Source organism: Molothrus aeneus, chromosome Z (assembly GCF_037042795.1).
Source record: "Molothrus aeneus isolate 106 chromosome Z, BPBGC_Maene_1.0, whole genome shotgun sequence".
Lineage (NCBI taxonomy): Eukaryota > Metazoa > Chordata > Aves > Passeriformes > Icteridae > Molothrus > Molothrus aeneus.
Window position 1 is genome coordinate 55,175,880 of NC_089680.1, and position 22,264 is coordinate 55,198,143.

A 22,264-nucleotide genomic window follows, 5' to 3' on the forward strand; every position below is an offset into this window, starting at 1 on the left:
CTTTGTAAAAAACTTCTTCCTTATAGGTCACCTAAACCAACCCTTAGTTTTAAGCCAATACTTCTCATCCTATTGCAACGGGCCCTGCCAAAAAGTTAAGTACTGAAAGACTCCAAAAAGATGTCACTGAAGTCTCCTCTTCTCCAGACTGAGCAAACCCAACTCTCTCTGCCTTTCCCTTTCCATCATTTTTATCATTTTTGTGGCTTTCCTCTAGCCTTGCTCCAGAGCTGGTCTAAGTCTTTCCTGTGTTGAAGACTGCAGAGCCGGATGTCGTACTTCAAGTGGAGAGGAGACCTCTGGGGGGCAGAATCAACTCCCACAACCTACTCGACATGTTTTTTTTGATGCACCCTGGGATACAACTGACTTTTCAGGCTGCAGGCGCACATTGCCAGCTTTTGTCCAACTTTTCATCCACCAGCATCTCCAAGCTGTTCTCCACAGGGATGTTTCTGATGCCTTCATCCTGTATTGATACTGGGGCTTGCCCCAGCTTAGGTGCAACATCTTGCACTTGGCATTGTTGAAGCTCATGAAGCTCCCATGGGCTCACTCCTCAAGCTTGTCCAGGTCCCTTTGGATGACATCCCTCAGGTGTGTCACCACACTCCTCAGCTCCATGCACCCTCACCAAGTTTGCAGAGGGTGAACTCCATCCCTTATCTATATCATTAAGCTATTACACAGTCCTGTTCATAATACAGACCCCTGAAGGACAGCATTCATTTACTGATCACCAGGTGTACATTGAGACATTGACCATCCAACCAACACCTCCTCCACTGAACAATTTGTCCATCACATCCATAGCTCAGTAATTTAGACAAATGTTATGGGGGGCTGCGTCAAAGGCCTTAGACAAGTTCAGACAGATGATACTCACAGGCCTTCCCTTACTCATTGATGAAGTCAATCCATCACAGAAGGCCATTGGGCTGGTCAGACAGGACACACCCTTGGTGAATCTGTACTGGCTGTCTCAAATCACCTCCCTCTTCTCCATGACCTTCCCATGCACAGAGTTGAGGCTCACAGGATGGTAATTACCAACTTTCTTTTAGCTTTTTTTTAACATCCAAGAAATACACAATTATACCAAAGGGTATAATTTTGGCAGAAACAAACCCAGTAGGAAACTTTTTAATTAACACAATTATTTTATTATTGGTATAGGGGTATTTTTTAAATTGTTGGACTAACAGTGAACTCTATGACCTTAAGTGTTCATCACCTCTGAATGGCCTGCTATTGTACAGCAAATCATTAGTAGAAAAAAGGAAAAGACTAAGCTGGAGAACAAAGGTTGAAAATAGTCACAACAAAGGGCATCTCTTTCCAAAAGTATTGATTTTACAATAAGGGGACATTGCATATGAATCATATCTGTTAACAACAGACAAAACACCACAAGTGTTTAAACCTTTTTTTAAATACATAAAAGGAAAGCTGACACTGAAGCTGGAACACTTCTCCTGTTACACAAATTCTTCATATTCACACAAAGTATGCATGTATACACACACACCTTCAATGTGTTTTACATTAATTTGCTCTGTGTCAGACATAAGCTTTTAAGATGTGCCAGAAGTCAAACAATGAGAATACTTGAGTTATCTTCTGTAAATAGATAGCTTCTAAGAGAATTAAAAACACACAAAAATTTCTAATAGCCAATAACAGACCCTTAGCTGGCTCACATTTTCACAACTGAAGAGAAGCTTGAGACAGAGTGCCTCACCCATGTCACAGACACAATAAATTCTGTTCCCCCAGATAACAGAACAACACACTAACTTCTGCAAGAGATACTACAGAATGCTGTGTACAGTATACAGCCTGCAAGACAGGGATGCCAGTCCTCTGCCTCTACCACAATACAGTCTGATTCCCTTTCCACAATAGGAAGAATTGGACAGTTACACAAGAGCAAGTAGTACACTATGAAGGCAAGGAGAAAACAGTTGGGAGTTGCACCAACATGCAGTGCATGGTGCAACTGTGACCTACTGCACCCTGTACCATGCATTCAGAAGCTTCTGCATCACACTTAATTTGGTCTTTCTGCTTTATGTACAAAATGCAAGCCTCTCTTATCAGTATCACTAAAACTGAAGCTTTAAAACTGAAGAGAAATAAGATTAGCATCTCAGATTTTTCTGAAATGAAAGATTTTAATGTAGTAGAAAACAGGGTTTTCTACTACATTAAAAGCAAATACTTTATCTAATTCCTTTTTGGTTTTTTTTTCCTACTGAACCTAATGCTTAGCAAATGCTCTTCACAAAATCATATTACTCAAATTAGGGAAATCTGCAGGAAGAGTTTTAACTTGCAGATGTTAGGTATTGTACCTTTTTAATCTTTACTCTAATTAGTACTCTAATTAGTTTCCTTTACCTTCAAGCAATAAAGAGGACAATAAAGAATTTGACAGCAGAAGAAACTTCTAATAGAATTAAAAATTCTATTCAGCTAACGAGAATTTTCCTCAACCCTTATGCTGATTCTCACAAATACACAATACAACAATTAATGCACAAGTTTTTATTCAGTAGCTGTGGCTTGATTGCACTGCAAGGAAAAAGATGTATCTTGACTAAGTTCATAACAGAAGCTAAGGCATGGAAGATCCATGCCAATGTAACATTTTTGACTTCCTGACTGTAGAAACCTGCCATATTTTGTTGTAAGCATTTTTACTTGAAGTTCAAAATCTTCTTCAGTTTTTCCTCCTCATAGCATCAACTGGCAGATGTGAAATACCATATATAATGTTGAAGCAACTTTGAAAAGAAATCCCTGTCTACAACACTTTTCTGCTAGCAGCCTATAAAGTAACATAGTTCATGTGACAGGTCCTAGAACATATCAGAAGTGATAAAGCTAGAATTATGTTGTTATAAATACCATTCCATAGCAGAACTGAGAACATGTATAAACTTGCATACATTTGGAAACAGGATACCTGTAAGCCAAGGATCAGTAAGGTGACGTAGAACTACTGTTTGGATGGTTACATTCCCCAGTGTGCCAAGACATGAGGGAAAGGACAAAGTGTGTACTATGCTGGTTCTGGTAAAGGCATCTAAAAACATATCTTTAAGGTTTTTAACAAAATATCCTAATGGATTTTGGAGCCAATGGCTTGAACATCTACTGTGCATTTAGGTATCTTTGAAATCCAACTGACATTGTATATATGGATACCTTTTCTCCTCCTGCCCTGCACTCTTAAATGCTGGCAAGGAACAAGACAAGTAAACAAAGCATTGAAAGAGAAAATCATTTCAGTCACTAGCCAAGGGGGTAATGTGACCTAAGAACATAAGGCACAGTAAGAACTTTTTTTGCTGTGATATATCCTACAACTTAACCAGAGCTTTTTGGTAGTGAAATGTTCACCAGAAACCAAGATTCCAGGACTGAAAAGAAAACACAATTTCTCTATTGCACTATGCTGTCTGCATGTCGGTGCAATCAAATACAACACTGTCATCAGTCTGACTCTAATGCTTACAATGACAATGATGTCACTTCTCCAGAAACTGTTAAGATAAATCATATCTTAAAGCCATAGGTAACAATGTAGCAGTTGCTTTAGATTTGAAAGATTTGACCATACTGAAACAGAAAATTATTAATGTAGCACATTTACAAGAAAATTCATTAGCCCTGTAGATTTTGAAGTTTCAGCAAATGCCTGAAAGAAATCATTCTCTTCTAAGCTTTGCTTACCCAAGCCATCCACATATACAGAACCAAAGCATAGTTTGGATTGGAAGGGATCTTCAGAGGTCAGCTAGTCCTAGTCCCCATCAACTCCTGAGTAGGGACATCTTCAAGTAAATCAATTTGTTGAGAGCCCTGTCTAACCAGACCTTGAGTATTTCCAGGCATAGGGCATCCACCACTCCTCTGGGCAACTCATGACAATGTGTCACCACCCTCACTGTAAAAATCTTCCCTCTTATATCCAATCTAAATTGATACTCTTTTAGCTTGAAACCATTATCCCTTGTCCTACTGCAGTAGTATACATTTGTCCCAGCTTTCCCTTATTTCTCAGAGGCCTCCATAAAGTACTGAAAGGCTACAATAAGGTCTCCCAAAAACATTCTTTTCCCCAGCCTGAATGGCCCCAAAATTAAAGTCACCCTTACCTTGGATGGTTCTGGGTTTGCTGGCATTATCAAAGTCACACACCTTCACCCATTTATCTCTCACTGCTTCAGGCGTCATTGGCTGATTCTTTCCCCTGACAATGGCACCCAAGGATCGCTCCCAGCGCACTAATGGGAAACATCAGCCAGAGAGTTCCAGTAACAAACAAAGAAGCTTTTCATTTCTTTATACAACTTTCCTGTAGGCCACTACCTTCAAGATGGTACAACAAGGGAAACATTTTAAGTGCTCCAATGTAACTCACCAGTGTAACTTCCAGCTGGACTAAAAGGGCTCACTGCTTTAACTAGCATTTAGAAAGGGAACAGCACTTGTTTTAAGTTTCACTGAAGCTGTAACAGACTTTTTACTCTCCTGAAATACTAGTTTTAGGATTCTGTCTACTGAAAAGTTGCAGCTAGTATTCATCTACAGGCTTTCTCTTCTGACATGACTTTGACTACTACTACTTAGGTATCTTCTGAAAGCACAGAAAACTACAGGGAAAAAGTGAAAACTACTTGTTAGCTATAAAAGAACCTTATTACCAGTAGCCAGCACCTCTAAATGGTCTCTGAAGTTGTATTTCAATACAGTAACCTGAGAGAAACTGGTGAGGCCAGTGTGAAATTAGTTCCATAAGGATACAGACTTAGATTACTTGGATTGTAATTCAAATACTTAACCAGTCATGTTGGTTTGCCATTAATTAGCAGAAGGCAATGAATAAGGCTATATTGGTACCTCATTAACAATCTGGTCTCATTTCAGTAACTTCAACAAAAGTCATTATAATGATGAAAAATGGTATTTTCTCTTGATCAAAGTGCAGATTTTCAGCTATATTAAAACCTAACTGCTTGTGAAGGGCAGCAAGATGTTTTGTGCTGCTAACCTGCTTCTTTTAATCTGTTGCCCACACCTCTTGGAAACACTATTCCAGTTACACACAGAACACTTGCAGTTAGTTAGAAATGTACAAAATTGTTATCAAGTTGGAGAAAAAAAATTAAAAGCAGAATGACTTCCTGAATTAAGAGCCCTACTTCCAACCCTCTGATGATACTCATGTAGGCTGAAAAGTTGTACAGTTCATGAAAACTGTGCTTGTACTAGGCTCAATGGATTTAGGAAAAAAGTCAAGGTATCTCATACACTGAATATTTTTTCTTCTCATAAGTCCTCAGTATCTCCTGCAAGTTTTCCTGAAATTAGTATTTAAGTTGGTTACTGGAGTCACTAAGGAAAATACATGGGTAGCATAGCTACTGGTTATTTAAGAACACTAATTGCCTTAACATGCCTACACATTAGTATTTTAATAGAAGCATAAGTAATAGTGGAAAGTAATGAAAAACATGCCTGTTTATCAGCATATGATATTTATATCATGAAAAATTAAAGTTATCAAGAAAAGGCAGCAATGTATACTTAGCACCACAAATTCTACTTCAAATTATGCCCAGGATCCAAGAGTTGAAGTTACCTGGGCAGATTTTCAGTTACTGTTAGTTCAAAAGCATAACAATGCACATACCTAAGTTACCAGTTTTTCCCACATGAAGTTAAGGTTTTGACTTTTACCAAATATAAGCAGTTTTCTCAGAACCCTAGGCTTTTATTCATGTTCTTGCCTGACTAAACAATGTCTTGAGCATATAGGTTAAGTCTAAAGAAAGTCTCAATGTGAATTCCAAAAACAAGATCAATCCTTCAACATAAAGTACTTACATTTTCCAATCCACCCAGCTCCCACCTGTCAAGAAAAAAAGAATATCATCAGCTTCGGACATGTCACAAAGCAAAGCTGTGGTAATGCTGGCAAACAAAACTATACTCCAGAACAAACTCAATACATTAAGAATTTCTTAAGAATTTAAGAACTACTGCTGGTTGTATTTAACTGTTTAGTTAAGCACCTGAATGTGATCAACATAAAACAGTCTCCATACAATATGTGAGTTAGCAGTTTGATGCCAATACCTATAATGAATATCATAATTAAGTAATTACTCCTTCCTGCAAGCTACTTTCTATGTTAGAATGATTTTCAGAACAAAAATGCCTTTTGAATTTTGGTATCTTTTCAACCTTAAATGCGTACATTAAGAATTGTAACAATCAAATTGGTAGCATGTTGAGCACAGACCAGAACTTGACTAAGCTGTAACTGCCTGAAGTACTTGTCAAATACTGCACAGCTAGATCAATATTTCTTCTGTCTATGGTGAGTATGTAGTTCACACATGGTCATTTAGTTTCAGCAAAAAGGTTAAGGCTGGACAAGATAAAACAACTGATATTGGGGGAAAGAGCAAAGGCAGGGAAGGAGGGAGAAGAAAGGAAAAATAAAAAAATTACCTCAAACAGACTGCCATTTTCAGCACAGCTCTCGTGGCAAAGCCAAACTACTAAAGGAGCAACATATTCTGGTTTGAAAGCATCGACCAGATCTAGAGCAAATAGGAGAGGGGAATAATGAAATAGAAATACTCTGCAGTTTCACCAAATTATTTAATCTAACACCCTCTTATGAACAGCAGAACCAGGAGAATTTTATCAATAGTGCTCTGTCATGAAAAGAAAGGACCAGGTAAATGAAACATTGGAAGATTCAATAAATACGAACATGTAGTGAGATACATATATGCTGCCTAAGCCCATGACATGGCTTCTCAGCCAGAGAGATGAAAGCCTGTTTAACTCTCGGGAACACCGCTACCTGCTTTGCAGACTGCAAAGCCAGACAGCCTTCCTAAATTTCCACATGACAGGCAGCCTGAAACAAGGACAAGACAGCTATACATAATCCTGATGGAAATTTACCTGAGCAATTTTCCTTTTAGTATGCTAGTCAACTATATAGACACGACATTACAAAAATAATTGCAGCAGCTGATTGTTTAAGAATTATCTCATTTGGAAATGCTGATTTTTCTAAACAATAAAGAGAATTATCACCCTGCTAAATTTACATATCAATCCTATTTTGGGATTTTCATTGACACCTAGTACAAATGAAAGCTATCTGAAAATTGAGACATTGTCATGGAACAGAGTGGCTGTCCAGGCAGCTCTTATCATATATTCTATCCACTGTCTGAATATTAACTTTGCTCAATTTCCTTTTTCAGCTTTTAGAATATTATTCTTTCAACAGCAGTAGATATAGAGCTGTTCCTCATCTAAAGGTCATCAAGCATTTTCAATTATAGACAGATTTTCCAAGATGAAGAGCTAGGAAAGCCTATCATTTCAAGTACTTCTTTAATAGCAAAACTAAGGTAAACAGAAGTTCATTTTTAGAAGTTCCATAAAAGTAGAAGAAAGTCAAATTCCATTTAATATGGCATGTTGCAAGTGCATAGCAAACCCATTAGTCTTTTCCAAAATATTCTACTTTATGCCACACGTAATTTAGTTTCAAAGTCTAGCCCTAAATTATTATTATTATTAATGCTTGCAATCCACTCTTAAAATAATTTAAAAATAGGTACTTGAAGTTAAAAAAAAAAACAATAAACAAAAACAACCACACAAAAGATGCAAACTGCATTTAAGAGTTCTTAGCAAGAACAAGAATATCTGGGTCCCATTGAACATACATAACAATGTATGGCATTGTATGGCAATGAAAAAGCATAAGTGCCTGCAGACATCTGAAGACAAATAGGAAAGTCCTGACTAAGATAACAAGAATAATTTGATGACCTCTGGAAATATTTTTAAGTTGTGGTGTTCAAATCTTTTAGGAGTATTTGAAAAACTGGACAGAAATTGAGTGAACAAGATAAGAAATATATCATCAGAGCTGTAAGTACCTTACAGAGAGATCAAAGGATCTCACTCTTCTTAAAATGACTAAGAAAGAAAATTCTGAGGTATTTTTTATCATCCTTTGTAGATTAAATATCTTCAGAACTTGCCAGCTACTGTAATCCATTTCACATTGCATGCTTCATGTGTTCAGATCTTCTATAAACAATTCCAATAAATCACTGGAACTTAAAACTTACAAGATTCCTAGAGTCATGACCACCTGGATTATTTAGATCTAAACCAGGCTACTTCAGTCATTCAATCTGTGCCTAACATACAAAATACATTACTCTCCAATACCCTGTCTATCAGTCTGACGAATGTGATGATTTCCTTGGCTTTGAAATCTGCTCATCATAAGGGAAAAGAAGGTCAGGAGTGAAATGAAATAGGCTGATTCTAGAAGATTTTCTGAGAGCAATTTCTTTTAACAGACCTTTTTTTTCCCCCCCAAATTATTTTTCTTTCTTCTGGTCATTTGCCAAAGTAATTTGTCAGTGTATTTATCCTAAATTTACACTTATGCACACTTACTCTGTTAAACCTGTTGAAACTTTCAAAGATTAGTAGCTATGCAATAAAGAAAAATTAAGCAACTCAGTTTACTATGATCTCCTGCTGATCATGGAACCACTAAGTTCACACATGACATGTTGTTCAAAACCCCAGTATTTTGCAATTAGGCAATATTGTAACAAATGCAGACACCTTATGCACATACTTGATGTCACATGTGATGAAACAAACAAGCCTTTCCACTAGTGTAGGAGGATCCTGGAAGAGATTACAATTAAAGAGCCTTGCTACATTAAATTGCTTTTGCAAATGAGAAAATTTGCTTCATATCTTGTGGCAGAAAGTAAGAATTCCTCACAACAGACAAAGCAAATAAGTTGACAGTTCAAAGACGAAAAGATAGTAGGAAAAATGAACAGGTAGTACATGAAGTGCAAAGGACTTGCATTTTCTAAGAGGTAAGAGAGTTTGTTGTCCTTCAAAAAATACCATTATATGTAGACCTTATATTATTCACCTTGCGGCATGACAGTCTGGGTCAGCCTGGATCCAGCAGTAGGAGCAATGGTGTTGCAGTGGATGTTATATTTCCGCCCTTCAATTGCAATTGTGTTTGCAAGACCCAAAAGGCCAAGTTTTGCAGCACTGTAGTTTGCCTGACCAAAGTTTCCATATATTCCAGCAGCTGAGGATGTCATAATTATTCTTAAGGGAGAAGAGAAGAAAAAAAAATTAAATTATTTCTTCAAGTTATTTGATTCTACATAACAACATTTGCCAGCTTTGGCATTATAGTCTCCATATTCCACAAAACCAATAAGAAAATATTAGTTGCTAGTTTTGCTAACAATCAGGTAACTAATGTTTGATGGATGGCAAACATCTCACAAATCCTGACACACTGTCAGAGTAGCAGAAAACTAACAAAGGCTTTCTGAGTGATATTGCAACACTAGGAAAGACATTCTGTGACACTAGGTCCTGTATAGAGAAAAATAATTTCATTTCTATTTTCATTTCAGCTGGTATTATTCTCACAACTAATAGGAGATTTCAGCACTCAGAAGAAAATTACTTGACCGAAAATTACCTCCTTTAATATTAACTACCTGGTAATATCTGAAGATCTGTTCTGACAGAATTCACATTCAAAGAATTCTAATATGCATAAAATGCATGACAGAAGAAGACAGGAAAGGAAAGTCTTGTTCTTTGCTGTTCCCATTACTACTTTGGAGGTGACTGAACTGCTCACATGAGAGCTCTAAAACCACTGCAGTTCACAGATGGTTTGAGGCAAGAAAATGCTGTGCTGCAGGTCATATTCCATAGAAATGGGTCTACACCTTCACTTTTAAAGGAACCCTGTTATGGTTTGACACTAGTCAAATGCCACAAAGGCTCCTTGCTCACCCTTCCCTGCCAGAGCTGGGCAGAGGAGAGAAAAAAAATTAACAACAGGTTCATGGTATGAGATAAGGACTGGGAGAAAACACTCCAAGGGCAAAAGAGGCTCAACTTAAATGTACAAAGTGAATTTATTACTGAGAGATACAGAGAAGTATAATGAGAAGTAGATAAGCTCTTTTCTTCCCTCAATCCCTCCCTCCCTCCCACCAACACCACAGGCAGACAGGGCATGATGGTTTGTTCAGTTATTACAGAGATTTTCTTCTGCTGCTCTGGGAGAGGAGTCCATTCCCTATGAGTACATGGGGTCCCTCCCACAGGAGACAGCTCTCCCTGAAATTCTCCAACGCGGGTCCACTTCTCACAAGCAGCAGCCATACTGCACCTGCTGCAAATATTGAGTCCCTCCCATGGGCAGACGGTCCTCCCAAAACTGCTGAGACATGGGTCACTCTTTCCATAGGGTGCAGTCATCCAAGGACAGGCTGCTCCAACCTGGAAAAAGGGCCCTCTCTCTCCACTGGGTCTCCTGCTGGATCACAGCCTCCTTCAGGCATCTACCTCCTCTGGCATGGGCACCTCCCTCATGGGCTGTGGATGGATCTCTGCATCCCCCATGGATCCCCAGGGGCTGCAGGGGCACAGCTGCTTCACCATGGTCTCACCACAGCCTGCAGAGAATCTCAGCTCTGGCACCTTCTGCCACTCATTCTACACTGATCTTGGTGTCTCCATGTTGTTTCCCTCACATGTTTTCACCTCCTCCTCATCTCTGGGCAGAAAAAACTGTGTGTCCTTTTGTTTTGATTTTCTTCTCCAATCTGGTATCACAGAGGCATTACCCTCACCTCTAACTGGCCCAGCCTTGGCCAGCACCATGTCCGTTTTCAAAGCCATCAATGATTGGCTCTGCTGGACACAGTGGAAGCTTCCAGCAGCTTCTCACAGGCCCTTTGTGTAATTTCCCCACTACCAAAAACGAGACCATGCAAAAACAACACAAAGCCTTATCAGATTCTGTTGAAATCTACTTGTAAACACACAGCATAGCTGGGATCAACATATATTTAACTTTTTTTATGTGCTTCACTGCCAATAATCTAATGTTTTTAATCTAAGTGAAGAGAAGTATTGCAAGTAGTGGTTCAATATGATGAAGAAAAGCTACAAACTCTATACAAAGCATGCATTCTGCAGATGGCACGGGTCTATCCATAAACTGCAGAAGCAGTACCACTGTCATTTGAGCAAATACAGAAAAGGATACAAGGGAAACATTATCCTAACTGGATGCAACTCTAGAATTAAGCTGGTTTTGAAAAAATAATTTAATTTTCAACTCCCAGACTGAAGACTTTTGCTATCCTCACAGTTCACTTCCCTGGATGAGAATAAATGTTATTTAGGTCACAGGATTAGAAAATAGCCACACAGTTTTAAACACGTGGGTATGGTTAAGATTAATATAATCAGTGCTTTGACAAGGTTTTTGATAAAATCACAAAAATGGAAAAAAAAGTCTGATTTCACTGCACTTTTTTTGACTTAACAGTAATACATACTAAAAACATACTAAGAACACTCCCATAACTTTTAAGACAAGTACGTTTGTCCAAAGGGTTAAAACTGGCAAACAAAGAAAACTCATGACAAGTAAACACCAAAGAAAAAAATCTATGGCCTACGAGCAGAACCGCATGTATCAGTCATTTGAATAAGAAGGAGCAGAACAAGAGTCCCTCAAACTGCAGTAACACACAAGTAACAAACATTTCTAACCAGTCCTCATTAATTGACAAGGTATTTTTACATAGTTACAACTTCTGTTTGGGAGAGCCAGAAAAATACATTTAAATATATTGGAAAAAAAACTTCAAACATTTGGCTGAGGAAGTGGAAAGGAGGGATCAGAACTGTACAGACATTTTCACTGATTTTGCTTCAACCCTGACAAAGTGAAAGAAAAGAACGCAAGACTCCTTCCCTGTTTGGGCATGCATCATTTTGTTATACCCTACTGAAAAATGCAATACAGAACACACATTTTTACCTGCCAAATTTCTGATTTTTCATATGATTCCATGCAGCTCGGGTTACCAGGAACGATCCCCTCAAATGAATTCTGTGAATTATATCTAGAACAAATTAACATCAGTTTAGTAATTCCAGGATTTGTCTCCCAGATTGAAATGCACCATATTTCTTCTTCATGACAAAAATGTACTCCCTTTACACTGTTTTTTTGTTGGGATTTTTTTGTTTTTTGGGGTTTTTTTGTTTTGTTTTGGTTTTTTTGTTTTGTTTTGGTTTTTGTTTGTCTTGACAGACCACTTTTCAGTACTTCCCTGAACATACACTGATTTATGAAGGGGCTGCCCACATATACCACCTCTTTAATGGGCCTCTTCCATACAGAATTCAAAAGCATTCAAAATTCCTGCACTTAGACCAGAAGTACAGAAGACAGACTATCTTTGTAAAGTCTCCTCCACTGACTTATCATCATCTACCACCTCAATGAAGGTTTTGCTTTTTCTTCTGTCCCTTGGCACATCAGTTTCCTTTCCTCTCTGCTTAGTTCTGGGTCTTTTAAGCCTGTTTAGTATTCAGCCACTCAGTGCTGGCAATAGGAATGTTGTGCTCACAAAAACTATTGTGTGTAATTCACATGGCTCTTTTTCTTACTGCATTTGGCAACCAGGAGTGGGAAGAACAGCCCTTCTTACCCTTTGGAACTACATACACCTACCGTGTGTTGCAGCACAGACCTGGTTTGCACACTGAACACAAGCAGCGTTCCACTAAGCTTGCAGGGCAAAAGGTAAGCCTTCCCTGTCTTTTCTTTCTTGTTCCCGTGGGAGGGATGTACATGTCATCTTTCGCACAGAAAGAACATTTGGAAGTTGTTTTAAAATCAACTCACCCCAATCTTCATCACTTATCCGAACAAAAGAACGGTCTCTCAGGATCCTAAAATGCGACATTAGGAAAACAAAACAGATGTAAGATCAACATTTGTTTACACAAAAAGGACAGCACACACTCAAACAGGACAGGTATACTCACCCAGCATTGTTTATAACAATATCTGAAATAAAAAAAAGGTAACTAATTCAATGTACTGATAAAAATACAAGCTTTCTATTTTTCTCCCACTTCCAAATATACACACACAAGAACACTGGACATATACATCATATTACATATTATACATATTACATATTCAGTAGCTCCTTGTCCTGATTAATGAATTCTATCCTTGAACAAATATTATAACATAAAACTTTTGGACAGGCAACTCAACCTGACAGGGACCTAAATGGGACAAAGCCTGAAAGGCAGGCATAGCTGTGAAGCGCTGGCTGCCTAGGAATCCAATATCTGCAGGATGCAGCTATCCTGTACAGTTTTGAAGCCTGCTTTGAATTTCAGAATGCCCCAATTATGCAGTTTATGCCACCACCTTTGTTGCAGTAGCCCAAATGATAACTAGAGGAACTACAGAGTCTCAAAGCTGATAAAGTGACCAGGATCATAACAATTTCTTGTCAGATATTTAACTGGGTTCCTGTTGGCCTTGTGTACTTTAAGCCATTTAACCCTGAGTTAAATTCACCAAGTAATTTCAAATAGTGGAAATCACATGGTTAAAAAGAACTTTAATTGTTAGATAAAATACCTTAGGGTTTTCTTCTTTAATTTCTGCTAATGCATGTTGACCTTATGTAAGCAGAAGAGCTTAAAAACATGAAATGTTGCTTTCAGCAACATTATTTATGCTAATTCTATGCAGCCAGTTATAACACTTCATAGACTTCGTGCTTTGTGACAGAAATTGTTAACCATTATTGAAGTTCCAAAATTCTGAAGTGTAGGAAAATACAAAACATATATTAAGCTTTACACCTCTGTTAAAACCACAAAAAAACCCAGAGAAACCCAAAAAACCCCCCAAACCAAACAAAAACACCAACAAAAACAAAGAAAAACAAACAAACAAAAAAAAACCAAACCAAACAAAACCCAAAAAAAACAAAACAAATAAAAAACCCAAACAAAAGTTGATAATTTAGATTAAAAGCTGAAAGCTCCTTATTCAGATTTCACTGACTACAGGCATCAAGAATTGGTGAGTACTACTGTGGTCAAAATGTATTTCATACACAGGTTGTCAATTGCACTGCTTATAATGGATTTGCACTTGTAAACAATTTTCTACATGAATTAAGCAACTGTACCTATCCTCCCAAAAGCCTCAAGAGCTGTCCTCACCAGCTTCTCACCATCTTCTACGGAATCTGTAAGAAAAAAATACAAATTCTCAATTAAAATTAACTGGATACACTGCACTTCCAGGATATTAACAACTAATTCCACAGAGCTAAGAAAAATAAAGTGTACATAGCCCCAGTGAAAACTAAATTCAAATCCAGCCATTTTCTGCATGTGGCCTAAAGCAAATCCCACACAGCAAATCTAAATGGCACAACATTTGTGACAGCAAGAAAAACACAAAGCAAAGCAAGCAAGAACTATCCATGCCCATTTAGCATCTGAAGACTGCAGATGAATGGCTACTTAATACTTCAATGTTAAAAACTGAGATAAAGAGAAGGGCATTAGTAGACAAATCTTAATTAAATGAGGCAATTAATGCACCTGCTTTTAGCATGTCTCCCCACCCCACATGGTCTCACACCTGTTTAATGTATATGTTAATGGTAAGCTGGCAGTAATCTTTCACTAGCAGCATCAACTTTTCATTTAACATGTCCACTATTCCTACAGATAAAGCATTACACTCATCTGGACAAATAACATACCATAATTGGGTACTGCTTTCCCTCCTTTTGCTCTGATTTCATCAACAACTTTGTCAGCAGCTGAGGAGCTTTTGCCATATCCTTTAAAATCACCTCCAAGATCATTCACTGTGCAGGAAAAAGAAATGAAAATTTTGTTGTTAGCACTCAGACTTCATGGTCTGTCCTTACCTCACTATCACACTGGAGGTTATAAGGAATATTAATAAAGCCTGTCGCATCTAGGATCTTACTGAGAATCACAGATGACAAGAGAAAAATAGTAGGACATATGACTATTTTTTTTAAAAGTAGTGCAACATACATTATCACTTTTTCTTTAAATAGCGTGGAAAACAGAACCTTTTTCCACCCCTCCATCATGTATTTAACTTGCTTGCCCTGCCCAGGCTACCTCTGTAATTGTGTTGAAGTTCAGAGATAAGTATCTAGATTATACCCCAATCACAAGCAATTTATTCTAGTCTCTAACCACTGCATGAACCAAAAACAAGACTGGATTCCTGTTAATAGAGTTGCTAAACTGTTACTAGTCAACACCATCATAGAAGAGACCCAGCAGTCCGAACAAAGTGAGAAGTGCCTGCTCTGGAGCTTCAGATCCTGCCCACCAGACACACACAGCTGGTCCAGGCTGCTCTCCACAATGGGGCACGCGTCACTAATGGCAGCTGGAATGTAATGTTGCCACACTCTGCTGCACTCCTGCACATCCCACAGCTTCACAGAATTACCAGGGGAACAAAAACACTGCCAAAAAAATCCCATAAAACATTGTATTTGGACAAAAAATTTCAAAAAATTGTAATAAGTTGTTTAAATGGGTTCAAAATGGAATTGCAAAAAAGCCAGAATTGACTGAATTTACATGCAACACTGGTATTCTGCTAAACAGTCTTTTGCTATGGTGAATTCCAGCTTTCTGCCTTCTAACTTCTAAACTCAAGAAGCCAGACAAAGTAAAATATGAAGGATATTCTTGCTGGTCTTGATGAAAAGCAGCAATTGCCAAGTCTGTTGTATCATGACAAAATGAAATAGACCCATTTTGTGCCTTTTTTTTTAATTCTATGTAAATAGGAACATGGCTCGCAGGACACACCACAAAATCACTGTATTATCCAGATCAAGAAGCCTCATCTGGAATACTATATTCAGCTTTGTCGTGCAGCACTTCAAGAGAAATGTAGAAAGACGGCAGAAAATTTGTGAGTAAATAAAAATGCCAAAGTCCAGAAGAAGCGAGCATCAAAAGAGGAGGGACATGTCAAAAAAACCAGAAAAAACAACCAAGCATAAACAATCAAACCAAACACAAAAAATGCCCAGCCTTAAGCAGGAAGTACAAGTACCTTAACACTGATGCAAAAAACAACGGAGACAAAAATCTCCAAGCTAACAGATCAATATGTAACAATCCAAATGTGCAGGAAACAGAATTCAAGTGAAAAGAATTAAGGAAAATTTCTAAGTGTAGTGATGTGTTAGGATAGGCAACGCAGGCAGACTGCTCAGCCTGCAACATCCATGGTATTAAAGGAAAGCAAATCAGGAACAACACCTGGGAAAGAAGAGTGAACAATTTGGGTGGTAAACATATACAAACCATTCAGTCCTGTTAAAGCCTTACAACTCTCTACCACAGACAAGTTTATATATGCTTATCCCACACTTCAATAGTAATTTGTTGACAAAAATCTAATTAAATATTTGGTAAAATTTTCAGAGGTGGTAAAGTACCTTAGGCTGAGCAGAGGCACTAATGGAGTTGAAACAAAAATGAGTATGCAAGAAAGAGTTGAGCTATTATAGGCCTTAAAAATAGTAATGCCATGACTGTGAGAGAACAATGAAAAAAAGCCCCTAACAACAAAATTGAGAAATAACATTACTTTAGGCCCAAGGTTTACATCATGCAATTTTCAGCTGAAATCACGCAGTCGAAAAGAGCCAAAGACTGTAGTGGTTGTGGCAGAGCATAGCTATAGTGTGAATCTTGGAAAAGAACTCCTCTAAGGCTACGAGTGTGTCATAGAAGAGTAGCAAAAGCAAATCTGAAGAGTGAAACAGTTGGTGCAGAGCACCTGACATCTACAGTACAAGTTTTTTAAACAGTAAGCCAGCTGATTTCTTGTGGTATTCTGGTGTCACAAACCAAGCACACATGAACAATGTAGGTGTGCTGATAGATTGCATCTTCCAGTCTGTTTTTTAAAGGACTCATGCAATTCAACACCATTTCACTATGCAAAAGAAAAAAATACAAATAAGATACATACCAGGAGAGATGCTTCAAAAGCATGACTCTAAACTAAAACAGCAACACAAGAGCCCTCAGACAGACCAGAAGAAATGGTAGGTCTGGAGATGACACAGGATGCAAGACAAAAGCAAATCAACCCTTCTTTGTCCTTTCAACTTTTCCTGATGAGAGGCATGAAGGAGATAAAGAATAACAAAAAACAGTGGTAGCAGGCAGCCTCAGGGTGATGGGAAGAGAGTTTTCCACCTAGGTTGCTCTTGTCAATTTAACCACACCAACAGCAACTCACTCCATAGAGATGCAGGACTGGACAAAGGTGTCATGTTGGGGCCTACTGTTATTCTTCCAACTACTCAAAATATTCTTCCAGAGTATTTGATCACTGGTCTCAACATAGCTTCATTTCCATAACTTATAAAAGGGAACTTGTTTTAAAGAGACAAGGCAGCTATAAGCCTCATATCTGCTTGAGTTTTATAAAACTAAAGATTTATACAAGTAGTTTCTCAACTCTTTGAAGTCAGAATTGTAAGAGAACAAGAGAAACAAATACAAGCATGTAGAGGTAACACTGCAAGACAAGCTGAAGTGTGGTGAAGCTTCCAAAAGGAAACAAGTAGTTGCCTTTACAGTCAATTCTTAACTTACTGTTTAGTTATTACACAATAAGGGCAAGAGATAAAGGAGCATTAGCTGTGATCAGGCAATAAAATACATTTTCTTTCAGATCATTCTGGAAAGTAAGACCACCACCATCTACAGAGAGTCAATACAAAATATTTGGACTGCTTTAGTGACATAATTTTTGCTAAATAAGAACTCAATGTGAATTATTCACATCCATGGTAAATATAGCAAGTATCAAAGAAGGCAATTAACAGAAACAAAACAAGAAAAAACAACACAGATTTTTTTTAAGTTGTCTACATTCATACTCATTTTCAATCAATGATGTAAAACCAAACAATTTTCATGAAATTTTGTAAACTGAGATTGGCATTGTCATTAGAAAACTACAAACAAAAACAGCGAGCAAGTTCTTGTCCATAAATCTCTTCAAGCATTTAATCTTGAACTCATCAACAGTACCTGTACAAATTCATTCATAGGCAGCAAAATTATAAAATCACAGAACCTTTTAGGTTGGAAATATCTGTAAGGTTAAGTCCAACCATTAATGTAACACTGCCAAGTCCAGGAGTAAACCACATCCCTAAGTGCCACATGCAAACATCTTTTAAATACTTGCAGAGATGGTCATTCAGCCACCTCTCTGGCCTGTTCCAGTGCCTGACAACCCTTCCAGTGAAAAGATTTTTCCTAAGAGCCAATCTAAAAATGGCAATGCTGATTGCTGGTGAGTACCCAAAATATAACTTAACCTTCAGGACTGCCTTGGGATACAGCATTTTTCACAAATAAATATGCCCTGCTAATGTTCAACCAAGGAACTACAAAACCACAAGAAATTACTGACAGCTACCTGGCACTGACACCAAGACCAGACGGCTCTTCTGTCCCATAAGCCACAGAAAGAAACAATCTTTGAGCTACATTTCAGTAACTTCTTTCTTGAGAGAAAGTACTATAAGATAACATATTCACAAATTCAAATGGTCATATTGGAAGATTCTGAGCAGAATTTACCTAAGACAACACACTCTCTGGCCACAGATTGCAGTAAAAACTTGTATGCATAATTGGAAGTTAAATCAAGAAATTATCTGACTCAAACTGGCTTTCCAGCTCTAGGACAAACTTGGGCAACTTGTTTCATAAGAAAATAAAGCTTAGAGGCAAAATTAAACAGCAAAAGATAAGACAGAAAACCATTAAGTAACAAAGGTTACTGTCAAAAAGGGCATGGACTGTCGAATGCAAGCTATGTGAAAAGGCAAAGGTTACTGTCTAGATCAAGTTAGTTAAAACTTACCAACTACTGAAGCTCCTCTTTCAGCAAAAGCCAGAGCATATGCTCTGCCCAAACCTAGTTTAAAAAAAAGAAAAAGTTAAAAACAAGAGTGAATTTGTTTCCTGGATCACAATTCAGACAAAAGCTACAAAAAAATGAACTGCATAAAGAAAAATGCACCAATTCAAAACAAACACCTTGCAGGTTCAAAGTAAAACATTATTTCCCCCAGGAGCTCAAAGTCTTTTATAAGAACAAAATATAAAAGTAAACAAACAGAAAAACAGCAAGTAAAACTTCCAGTCAGGAGAAAAAAAACTCAAACAAACCATGCTTACTCTTCGTTACTGGATTCAGCCGAAGCATCTGGGAAAGCTGTATGCTGCTGAGTTTGTGCTTGTGATAGAAAAATACATTTGAAAGGAAGAACCTTTAATGTCCTAAGGTAACACTGAAGAAGGAGGGGATGTTTCAAGTTAATTAATTATGCACTAAGTGAATAAGATACTTTCCTAGTTAAAGTTAAAATTTGAAAAAGAAACTGAACAAAATTTAACTGTGACTGAAGATATATTGCCAAAATCATTTGGATACAAAGGAATGCCTAATACCTCAGCTAACCAAACAGATACATAGTTTGCCTGTCCTAAGAGAAGACTGTCATTTCTGCACTACAAACAAAAGCAAGGGTGTTAAACCTTCACTCTGACTTAGATTCTAGTTGTATTTGGCATTCATTGCAATAAATGATTTACAGATATACTATCCACTGTAGCAATCAAAAGTTGTTGGGATTAATGGCACTGATCCTTTTTTTATTCATTTAAAAAAAATGGAGATTGGAATGATCAAAAAATCATCAGTCAGAAGAAAGTTTCTCAGAATACAAACAGTATCTCTTTGCACCTCACTTGAACATTCAAAGCCACTTCTCAAAAAAAAATAAAAAAGGAGGGGAAAAATAAGAATTGTATATACTGTTTTTAAGTGCACTAATTTCACAGCAATAAACTGAAAATTTCCTTAAGACTCCCTTAGGCCTCTGCAACCAAGAGTTTCACATGTGAGGTGCATATACACCCAACTGCTCATATAACCCAAGTCCAAGAAAACCTTTTTTTTGTTTTGTTTTGAAAAGCCACCGAGAAGTACACAACTGAGAAATGCACAAAACTCAGGCCATGCTATATGAGCTCGTCTTCTCAACTGCTAAGCAAGGACTGAACATTTAAGAATCAAAACTAACCTTAAAAAAAACAAGATAGGTTGACTAAACAATGTCCAACACAGTAATTCACAGAGGATCTCCCCAAAGTGAAAAGAAACACTTTTCAGATATGTGCATATGTGCAAACAGGTATGACTTTGACACAAACTAGTGATTCAGATGTCTAAATAAATTCCCAGGTCTGATCTGTTCACCAGCATCCAGCTGAAAAACAATGATATTAGTAATGCAATCTAACTACAGTGATGTAAATTAAATAAAAGCAAAATGAGAACTAATCTGTAAATAACAGGTCCTCCCTTAATCTTGGCTTAAATTTAATCAACACCTACTGAAAAGCTGTTGTGAAATAAAACATACAAGAGGAATTTTCTCTATTAACAAACCATTTTCAGTCTAACCCTATGAGTACAAGGATCACTGTACACACACTTATGACATGAAACTTTTACTCAGTGTAATACTTTTTAGAAGCTTTGTTACTGCCACAGTGACCTTGTTTTGCTATTATGCAAGGTCTTAACCTGTTCTTCAGTGAAACTTACTATATAGGGAAAAGGCCACAAGCATAGATGTGGTAAAAGCAGAAAAGCACCATTAAAAAACGTGGTCTCAATTATTATCAGGTTGGTCACTTTCAGGTGATGTACATGGACTGTTCAGCGCTTTCCAAAACTACTTCTTCACAAGACATCACTTAATCTAGGACCCCAAAATGACTCCGCTGGCAACATGCAGCACCACAAAATGAGAGCAAAACTCCACTGTGGGGAGGGCAGAACCTTTTCAGAGTATGGCTAAACAAGTTTCCTAAAGAGCTCATCACAAACACAAACTGCCTCTCATTCATCCACACTGACAGCCAGTATTTTTGCTCAACCACCAGAGTAGGCAAAGGCCAAAGCATGGACGCAGAGAATGAAAAAAAAATAATCAAAGGGGGAAGAAACAAATAACAGAAACACCCAACCAACCAACCCACCCCACGCCATAACAACAAATACAAAAACATTTCCTGGCAAAACCGAGCATTCCACGTTCCCCGGAGGGCTCAAGCCTGCAGACCACCAACAGCGCAGGGCCAGCCCTGCTGCTGGCAGCGGTCTCTCCCTGCCGCTGCCCGCAGGCCGGCTCCCGGGAGCAGCGCGGGCCGGGCAGGCAGCAGCGGGTGGGCGGCTGCCGTCAGCAGCCCCGACGGCACACGGGAGAGCCCTGCTGCAGCAGCACCGTGCCAAGCCACACGGGTCACACGCCTCCGACGCTACGTCCAAGGCTCAGGTGGAAGGAATTAGGGTACCAGGACAGAGCTTGGAGGAAGGCATCCACTGCTGAGAGGGGCGCAGCGGCGCTGCTCCCCGCGTGTGTTCAAACAGCAGAAAAGCCCCACGTTCGGAGGGGTTCCCAGCGTGGGCAGCGCCGGGCCGGCCTCGGACGGCAGCAGGAGGCACGGCCCTGACCCCTGCACAGCCTTGGCACGGCCAGAACGGCACGGACAGCACCTCCCCCGCAGCCCCGCTTCTCCCCTCTGCGGAAACAACCCGCTTTTCCCCTCCGAAGCCGGACCGGCTGCCCCCGGGACACCTGCCGGGGCCGCGGGCAGCGGCGGCTCCGCGGAGCCCGCACCGCCCGGGCTTCCCCCGAGCAGCTCTGCCGTCTCCCGTGGGGGCGGAAACCCCGGCCGGCGCTCACCTCCTCCGGCGCCTGTCACCAGCACCACCCGCCCGTCGAACCTCAGCCCCGCCGCTGCCATCGCTCCGCTCCGCTCCGCTCCGCTCGGCGCCGCCCGCCTCCACTGCCCGACCCCAGTGCCCGGCCCCGACCCGCCCGCAGGAGGGACAGCACGGGGCGGAGAGGTGCGCCCCAGCGCGCATGCACCAGCACCGCAGCCCGCTGGGAACTGTAGTGTGCGATGGGAAGGGGAAAGGGACGGGTAGGGGAAAGGAAGGGGCGGGAAACGGAGGGGCGGGAAGGAGGGCAGGGAAGGAGGGCATAGGAAGGAGGGCATAGGAAGGAAGGGGGGAGGAGCGTCGAGGAGTGTCGGGGGAGGATTGTGCAGAAGAAGGGAAGGGATATGATGGGATGGGATTACGAGAGGGAAGGAAAGGAGAGAGAGGGGGAAAGGAAGGGGA

The 22,264-nt window shown here is 39.3% G+C and overlaps 1 protein-coding gene across 1 annotated transcript in view; it reads right to left on the minus strand.

Annotated features, from left to right (window-relative positions):
• HSD17B4 (hydroxysteroid 17-beta dehydrogenase 4) overlaps positions 1-21,937 on the minus strand; it is a 62,780-nt gene extending 40,843 nt beyond the window's left edge. Inside the window, exons 1-11 of the mRNA XM_066568731.1 lie at positions 21,825-21,937; positions 18,929-18,982; positions 14,733-14,840; positions 14,148-14,207; positions 12,976-12,997; positions 12,833-12,879; positions 11,960-12,044; positions 9,017-9,204; positions 6,526-6,617; positions 5,896-5,920; positions 4,164-4,292 (exon numbers count right to left, since the gene is read on the minus strand). Coding sequence (XP_066424828.1) covers positions 4,164-4,292; positions 5,896-5,920; positions 6,526-6,617; positions 9,017-9,204; positions 11,960-12,044; positions 12,833-12,879; positions 12,976-12,997; positions 14,148-14,207; positions 14,733-14,840; positions 18,929-18,982; positions 21,825-21,885 — 871 coding nt within the window. The 5' untranslated portion in view covers positions 21,886-21,937. The remainder of the gene's footprint in view (positions 1-4,163; positions 4,293-5,895; positions 5,921-6,525; positions 6,618-9,016; positions 9,205-11,959; positions 12,045-12,832; positions 12,880-12,975; positions 12,998-14,147; positions 14,208-14,732; positions 14,841-18,928; positions 18,983-21,824) is intronic.
• Positions 21,938-22,264: the final 327 nt, after the last annotated feature.